Genomic DNA, 9301 nt, shown 5'->3' with positions numbered 1-9301 from the left:
GAATAAAGGCTGGTTCAAATAACCCAATAAATTGACGTCATTAAACGTCAAAATAATGTCATTCGATGTCAAAATGACATATGCTTGCTACTTGGAAAGGATTAAAAAAAGACGAACATATTTATAATTGTCGGGTATAATTAAAATTTATCATAAAATCGAAATAACTTGTCTTAAGTGATATAATTGACGTAAATATCTAGAATGTTTTGTTTTATATATTAGATAATTTTATACACATAAACCGATTTATGTGTGCATATATTCCACTTTTTATGTATGTACAAGTATATATATATATATATATATATATATATATATATATATATATATTGTATGTGTATTATATATGTACAAATATTCTTTCTGAAAAATTATATTATCACATGGCCTTGACTAATTTGTTATGAAGCACATACTTCTCTTTTTTTTTGCTAAATCTCATAGAGAGTTAAGATATTTCAGATTCTAATTTCTTTAAATATGGTAATAAGTCACCCAGCGAATCTATATAATAATTGGGTACAAGATCCCGTTCTTCTTGTTGTTCGGATTGCTTCCACCTGTCAACGTCCGACAAAGCGGTCACTCCTGTCAGGACTAATAGCGTTATAAAACCGCAACGAGTTCCAAAAAGTATATCAGTATTGCAGCGATCTCCAATCATCAAAGTACGTTTGGGATCAATATTAGATCGTTCCATCAACATCTTAGCCATGTATTGATCTGGTTTGCCCATAATTATCGCTTTTCTTTCCGAGCAGCTTTCTATGCATCTAACTAGACTACCTGTACCTGCATTGAGAAATTATAGGTGTTTAATGGAAATATATTTAAGTCGTTTGAAGGTCACATAAAAGTTATTTTCAATTTTTTAAATGAAACCTGCTATTTTTCATTACATAGTCTTGTAGCTTATCTCGAGGGCTCTCCAAAACACTATAATAAAGTATTGTTCTCTTAAGTACTTTTTGAGTTATAATTAATAATTAAATTAAAAATTAAAAATAAACAAAAAATATCTTAATAGCAGGTATCTTGTATCGCCAGTGATGAATAAAATTAAAAATAACTGTGAGACGACCCAACTGGCTTAATAATGGCTAAAATAAGCCAGTTGGGTCGTCTCACAGTTATTTTTAAAAAAATATCTTGTAAAATATTCAATTTTCGGTAATTTTACCTTAATACTTTTATGCACGGAATAATAAGACTAATCAATTGATGTAAAGAAAACAGATAATTGTTTAAAAAAGTATGTAATTTGTAACATACAACTACGAACTTTTTCTTAATTTTAAATTTAAAGATTTAAAATTTTTTCTCAGTAAATTGTTATAATAACTTGAAATCTTATAACTCAAAAAGTACATAAGAGAAAAATATTTTATTATAACGTTTTGGAAAGCTCTCGAGATAAGCTACAAGAATATGCAATAAAAATAGATTCCATTTCAAAAATTGAAGGTGACTTTTATATGACCTTCAAGCGACTGTTCAAGGTCAAATTTTTGCCACTATCTCTCTTAAAGCCCTTATACCTTTAGTCTGAAATAATTTCCTCTAAAATATGCTTTATTTCCAAGATATAAGTTTGTCTCTGTATATAAAATATCTTGATACCTACCAGGTATAACAACATCACTTGAAACCGGAAATCTTTCATCCGTATTGGTACCGATAAAATGTACACTGGCATCATTTAAATAGGTAGCTGCTTTTACCATTTTAGGATAGCTGAAATGTTCGTCGAAACCAACTATAACCGCAGCTACATCTGGATCCTTCTTGAAAACAGAATATGAACTATCCTGATTAATTATATCCGGTCCTATTCCATAATACGAGATACCAGCTTGCTCCAATTCTTTTGCAATTGCTGTATAAAAATAAAATTAAACGATCGCACGGAACATATATTTTATAATACAGAAATAATTCATTCAAACACACGAGATTTACCTTCGGAACCTATAACGTAGGTCTTCTTGCAAAAACCTAGACTTTGAAGGTAGCAAGCCGACAGATTGGCAGTGCATAAAATGTCTTCCTTGTTTGCCTGGAATTTTAGTGCCCTGCATTTCTCCACCAAATCATCGCGCGTCTTCGTGCTGTTGTTGGTTATGTAAAAGATTCGTTTGCCGAGCTTGCGAAACAGATTCATAACATCCGACGAATTCAGCAGAGGTGTCATATGCATCCATAGCACTCCTGAAAAAGATGTCTGCAAGAACTCATCATCAGATAGAATTTGCATTCGTGCAAAATTTTCACTCACCGTCACAATCGGTTAATACGGTGTCGAACGATTTCAAAAATTTCAACACGTTCTCAAGGGCGAGCGTTTTTATATTTGTTGCAGACATTATTATCTGTAAAAGTGAAAGAAAAAAATATCAAATGATAAGGCTTTAGAGATTAAAAATCAATAATGATAAAAAAAGGCAGATACGAGTTGGCGCAGTAAATAAAGCGCAAATTGTTAAAATAAAAATGTAATGTAATGTAATTATAAAAATTTATAGAAGTTAGAAAAAATATGTAGGGGAAAAATGCTAAATTGTAAATTTCAAAGGTAAATATTAAAATTATAATAAAATTATTAAAGAAATGACAAAATATTTTTATTTATTTAATTTAATTCATTAAATTTCTTATATTGTACATTAAATACTATATTGTACATTAAAAATTTTAAATAAAAGTAGCATTTGGTACGATTTACAATACTGATTTGATAAATTGGTACCCATAAGTTTTTAAATCGTATCTCTAACAATAAAATTAAAAAATTTGAACAAAAATAAAGTTTTATTTTCTACAAAATTTCTCAGTCTGCAACAAAATATATTGATAAAAATGTCATATTTATAATCATAAACTTTTTAAAAAATTTAACAAAAATACTTTCTATATCACACAAAAAAATAATTATAAATTATCTCAATATAATTACAAAATTTGATATTTTCTTTAAACCAAATAATGAACTGTACAGTCGCCAGTGATAATTAATTCAATACTCAATGATAAAAATCGACCAAATTGACAATAATATATTATTGCCAGTTTGGTCAACTTTTATCATTGAGTATTGGAATATTTTCTTTAGTTGTTCATCTAAATATAAAGAAAGCTAAAGCATGGATAAAAAAATAAATTTAGTTAATCGTATCAGTATACTTACTACAGAGAGAAATACTATATAGAAAAAGGTTAGGTGTACGTTTTATCGAACTTTCATTACTTTGTCAAATTTGTGAATAAAAAAATAATCTTAACATATTTTGCCGATTTTTCAACGCTTCCATGTACAGGATTAAATAATTTAATAATAAATTTAATTGCTTATCTTTTTTAATGTGTACGGGGTATTGAAAATTACATGAAAATCATACAAAATAAAATGAACGTCAAACGTCACTCAACGGATCGTTCATCGCTTGAGAAGGATATATATATATATATATATATATATATATATATATATATATATATATATATATATATATATATATCTCTATCCTTCTCAAGCGATGAAGCTTCATTCATTATATATATATTTCGTAACTTAGTACATATATGATGACGGATATATATGTACTGAGTTACGAAATTTTTATATACATTATTATATATATTATTTTTATATACATAAATATATTCTCGATGCTTACCAGTCTTATCAAAGATCGACAATGCCGGCGTGACGGGTAGATTGATAATAATGATGGAGACTGGAGATTCTGTGATGTAGTGACAACGTGAAATTTCGATTTCAGGGTCATCAACGTTGAGAAATAAATTCTCGGTCATTATAAAGGTCATTCATTGCGTACACCTCTCGTGTAAAGTCACTAGATATACAAAAGGTTTGTTCGCGTCGCATGCTCCAACATGCTCTTTTTTACTCCTGTCACGTCCAAGTGACCTTCTTTCCTCCTCTATTACTCTAGGTCTGGGAAGAAAGGGTTAGCTCTCTATTTATTTAGGGCAATCTGCATGCACCGACTATACCCTGGGTGTACCGAGAGCTGGAACTGACTTTTCGGATCTGGGGAATTTTAGGAATAGGGAATGTTTCGTAGGAACGTATGATGGCGTTTAAGGGTCGGCAGGCGACATGGTGGAGACGCCTATCGGCCGGCCGGGAATTAGAGATTCTTATATTCCAGATATTAGCGAAACTACTGAATGAATCTTATTAAATTTATGATATTCTTAATCAGTAAGCTCAAATGCAGTCCGCCAAAGAGTTATTTATTGAAAAAAAGATGAAAATAAAATTTATAATATAACTTGGGGGAATGCGCAGCTAGTAACGGGTAAGGTTGGGTTAGCCAGGAGTCCGTATTTTATTTATTATAAATTTTTCAGAGCAAAAATGCAAAATCCGACTCTTTGGCGGACTACTTTATTATATCAAGAATATATTAAAAAAAAAAAAAAACCAAAGTTATGTCACTTATTTTATGAAATATCTGGACGATAAGATTCTCACTAGATTCATAAGGAGCAGGGGAAATTTCCGTGGTAACATACTGACAGCTAACAGCTTGACAAGGAGAGACTATCATTCTGTCCTTGTCTCTCTTACATCGCATATGTAGTAACATCCATGTAGACACAAACACTAATGCGTTGAACGAATGCGATTATTGGGAGATATCAGCAAGAACCGGTTTTCGTATTATCATTGTTTCTCTGTATATGTATATTATATGTAAAAGAACAATAAGAATAGCAATAATTCTTGCCTAACATTATCTTCCAATTATCGTTTCGTGTACGCAATATATATTTCACATTATGCATCTGTAACAAATAATCGAATGATTTATTTAAATATTTGCATATAATCTATATAAATCTATATAATAAATAAAATGTGTAATAAATTATCGAATGATTTATTTAAATATTTGCATATAATCTATGTAAATAAAATATGTACAAATAAAATAATATTTATGCAAATATTATTTTATTTGTGTACATATTTTATTTATATACCCAAACAACACCAAGTCCAAAATTGGCGCGTAAGATATCTTTATAAGATGTCTTTTTGATATCATATCATAAGATAGCTGTCTTAAAGATTTCTTAATGCTATCTTATGCGTCAATTTTAGACTTGGTGCTGTCTGGGTAGATAATATGCAAATTAATATGTTTATATATATGCACACACATAGATATGACAATAGCGTTATCGTGATTTTTTTCGATTATTAAAGTTATATTGTATAATCTCTCTCTTATCTCTTTCTCTCTGCTACATAAATACTATTATAACGTAAAAGAACTTACGAGTAACGTATGATGGCTCAATGCAATAATATTCAATCACGTAAAAAACTTGAGTTCAAATATATCAATATCAATTTTTTTACAATATATTAGAATATAGAAAAAATTATAGAAATAAGGCGATAAACTTGAAAATTTTTAAATATTGAAAATATTTTAATCATTTTTACAATTACATACACTATATATATATATATATATATATATATATATATATATATAAATGCAAAATAAGTCCGTAAATAAATTTATCAAGTAATAAATCCGTTGCATGCTTGCAGCTACATATGCACACACAAATAGCTGGTATGTTGATTTTTATTAAAAATTTATTTTCTGTATTATTTTGCATTTATATAGTGTGTATGTGGGTGTGTGTGTGTGTGTGTGTGTGTGCGCGCGCGCGCGCGTGTAGTAAAAATATTTTCAATATATTTATAAAATTTTTATTGCCGAAATATATTTTTTTATCATTTCTCTGTATTCCAATATATTATTAAAAAATTGATATTGATATATTTGAACTCTAATAATTTACTGGGTGATACATACTGAACATCCTTTGCATTGATCAATATTACTCGACATAAGTTCTTTTATGTTATAAGTATTTATGGAGCAAATTATACAATAACATCAATAATAGAAAAGAAATCAAGAATAACCAACGCATATTCGTCAATCTATGATTGCTATACAAGCTAATAATAATTTATATTCGTTCTCTTATTCTTGTCTCTCGAAAAAGTATAAGCAATAAATTATCAAATCTAACAAGTACCCGTGTCTAACATTGTAGACTAATTTACTTTCAATTATGCTACTGTTATTATTTATCATTAGACAATTATAAAACATATATATATATATAGCACTACAAATTATATATGTATATGTTTTATAATTTATTTTATATTTTATTATTTGACAAGTTAAATCTCTCCGAATCATAATTTGCGCTTACATCTTAAAGACGAAATGCTGTAACTCTCTGATATTCCAATCTGTATTTTTGAAAAGGACCACATCCCGTATGGTCGAAATGTTAAAATAAATATATATACAACTTTAATTTGAGGCCAGTGTAGTCAGACCAAATCTATAACCTCTGTTTTATAATTGTCTAATGATAAATAATAACAGTAGCACATATAATTGAGAGTAAATTAGTATATTTTATATATATATATATTTATATATAAATAATATATCCACATATGTGCATAAGCATATATAAAATTTACAAAAATGGGTGCTTATTAGTCTTGCTACGTTACTGCTTTCTGCTACGGAAGGCCAGAAAGCATTTTTAGGCGGCATCTCGCGTATACCGGCACGGTAGAGGAACAAGGAGAACACGTGATTATCGGTCCTTGTCTCTCTTACGTGCGTCCGCGTGAGCGATGCAGTGGTGTATGTACGTGTACAGACATACACCACTACATAAAACCCGAGAATTGGTTTCTCGGCGTTGGCAACACTGAAACCGGAGTTTCGCGTTGTCACCACACGAGGTCTCCAATATCAATTCGGAGTTTGCCTGGGTGTACTGCCGACCCTTAAGAAAATTAAAAATAATTCGAAATCATATTTTCTATTTAAACTATAAGATAGGAAATTAAAATATATTATTACTAATATAAAGTAATATTCTATTATCAAGGATTTGAACATTTAGAATAATCTGTAAATAATTACGAGTTGAGATTACTAAGTTACTTTTAGTTCTTTATTCCTTCATTTATGAACAATTTCTAAGTCTGTGACTTATTATCGTACAATTGAAGTTTACGAATTAAAATTATCAGATGAGTTTAATTAAAATGATAGACTAGCATAAGGAATCACGAAAAGATATAAGTACTAGTTGACACGAAAACTCGATTAACAGTAGTCGACTAAGGCCGGTGTCCCATGAAGCGGATTATGCGGAAGCGGAACCAGCGGATCGCTAATCACAGAATCGTTCCGATAGAACTTATCGATGAGCTCCATGATGAGTTTCGCTTCCGCTCCATGGGACGCCGGCCTAAGTGTAGGCTTTGGAAAATAGTAATATGGATTGCTCTATTCTAGAAGTTGACACGGAGTGCTCGCAGGAAACAAAATCCGCGGTTTATATACCCTTTGGAGGACCGGGCGTGCTTAGATTTTGACAGGTTTATTGTTCCGCTCTTCTAAGAACTCGGCTTGCATCATCGAAAAGAGGGGTACAACGACGAAGAGGATGGTCCATCAGCGAAATGATTCGTTGGCGCAGAATAATTATAATTCTTAATAGTCGAATGGGAATCTTTACAATAGTTTTTGAATTGCTTATTTATAAAACGTTAATATTTATCATTATAATTTGTACTAAAGGTTTAAATTGCGTGCCCTAGAAGCCATTACAAAATGTGGAGATTGCAATTCCTTAGGTATTCATTATGATAATAATTGAAAGGTTTTATTGTTAAAAAGCGTGCAATGTTATTCTGTAAAAGATTTAAGGGCTAGCTTCTGATAGTTTGAGTTGTAGCTTATAATGATAAAAATAATATTTCGCTTTCTAAATCTTTGGTATCTTTGGTAGGGCATTGGTTTCTTTCCTAAAGTGCAGGAATGCGGCAAGGGAGTTATGCCGAGGTCAAATTATAAGCCATCGTGTCGCCAAGTCGATCTCTACGAATACTTGTCTAGTGGTACATTTATTGCTTCTTGTTTGGTCTTTTTATATATTGATCATCAATTATGGCATACTTTATTTATAATATATGTGTATGATATTTATAGTTAATTAAAAGGTCTATAATTATTTATAGATCCATAATTCATTAATGCAATATTGAAAGGCTTACATATTCAAATGTGTACTCGGGTAATTCTTAATCGTACTTACAGAATCATGTTTTCGTTTAAGTATGAACTCTGGAAGAATTAGTGTATTTTTGTTATCATATGAATTTTGATGTGAATGGGATTCTGTAAATCTGATTAAAGAATAGGTTGTTTTAGAATTAGTAGTATATCGCGTTGCATTGCACTTTAGGGGGAGTAGATTAACATTCTTAGTCCTTATATCTTGTGCCTGCTGGTATTACTATTTATCATACTTATTATTTATTGTTTAATATTATCGTAATAGAGGTGTATCAAGTATTTCTGTAAGGGAATATCCGGTTAGTTCCGCTAGTTACGTGCTGTCTCTGGGGTCCCTAGATGGTGCCTGATTGGTTGCGTGGTTAGGACTAGATAGAGGTGCTTGGTTCTTAGGCGGAGAACCCCAGATCTAGTGGTTTTAGCTATTAATACCAAAATAGTTAAATTAGAGTAATTAGTAAATTATAATGATTGTTAATAGTCTTATTTCTACAAGAATATGAATAGCGCGCAATAGTTATACTGAGAGCAAAAAAAAAAATAAAAATAGACGGGACGTCACACTCCAATGCGCTCGTATTGGTGCGCTCCTCGAATTGGACCAATACGAGCGCATTGAAGTAAAAAGGAGCAAGTTGGGGCATGCGACGCGAACAAACCTAAAGTACCGCAATCCATAAAGGCGCAATTTTACGTGCTGCTAAAACAAGTGATTAAAGCGACAGATTTGTCGCTCGTAATCCATCAACAATTTTGTAGTTTGAATCAGTTCAACTACAAAGCATTTATTGCTGAAATGCTCAACTTTATCAATTCTATCGCGCTGTTATCCTTTTCATGTACAAAAATTATCGCTGTTTAGTTCAGCAACAAAAATTGTTACATGATCATTTTGTCGCTCAAACAATCGGTTTCAGCGGCTCGTGAAAAGGCACCTTAAGACACATTGGAGTGAAAATGGCGACAGATAATGTAGATAGTGCATCACTTTATGAAAGCTATTTGTGCATAGTGCAATTTTTCTAACCTTATTCTGTTGTGTTAAATATAGCAAAATGCCAGCAAATATAGCAAAATTTTGAATTGCCGCGTTATTGTGGAGTGAAAATGGCGGCGTTTTGTTACTGATT

General features: G+C 30.7%; 1 protein-coding gene across 1 annotated transcript; it reads right to left on the bottom strand.

The window, feature by feature from the left end:
- LOC114936721 (phosphoglycolate phosphatase-like) lies at window positions 1–3962 on the bottom strand. Its single transcript, XM_029310011.2, has 5 exons — window positions 3678–3962; window positions 2279–2372; window positions 1963–2211; window positions 1628–1879; window positions 1–795 (listed from the first exon to the last, which is right to left on the bottom strand). The coding sequence occupies exons 1-5, from the start codon at window positions 3786–3788 to the stop codon at window positions 452–454; spliced, it is 1050 nt and encodes a 349-aa protein (XP_029165844.2). The 5' UTR covers window positions 3789–3962; the 3' UTR covers window positions 1–451.
- Between the last annotated feature and the right edge of the window lie 5339 nt (window positions 3963–9301).

This window comes from Nylanderia fulva, unplaced genomic scaffold (genome assembly GCF_048542155.1).
Source record: "Nylanderia fulva isolate GAGA-0341 unplaced genomic scaffold, ASM4854215v1 Scaffold110, whole genome shotgun sequence".
Lineage (NCBI taxonomy): Eukaryota > Metazoa > Arthropoda > Insecta > Hymenoptera > Formicidae > Nylanderia > Nylanderia fulva.
Note: the sequence above shows the minus strand (reverse complement) of the source record. Positions and strands in the feature narration are given on the sequence as shown.

Bases quoted from the DNA above. Each gene is read 5' to 3' on its own strand.
- LOC114936721 (XM_029310011.2), bottom strand. From the start codon at position 3,788: ATGACCCTGAAATCGAAATTTCACGTTGTCACTACATCACAGAATCTC. The intron at 1,880-1,962 runs GTAAATCTCGTG...ATTTTTATACAG, and splicing joins CTACGTTATAGGTTCCGAAG to CAATTGCAAAAGAATTGGAG. The intron at 796-1,627 runs GTAGGTATCAAG...TTCTCAATGCAG, and splicing joins AAGTGATGTTGTTATACCTG to GTACAGGTAGTCTAGTTAGA.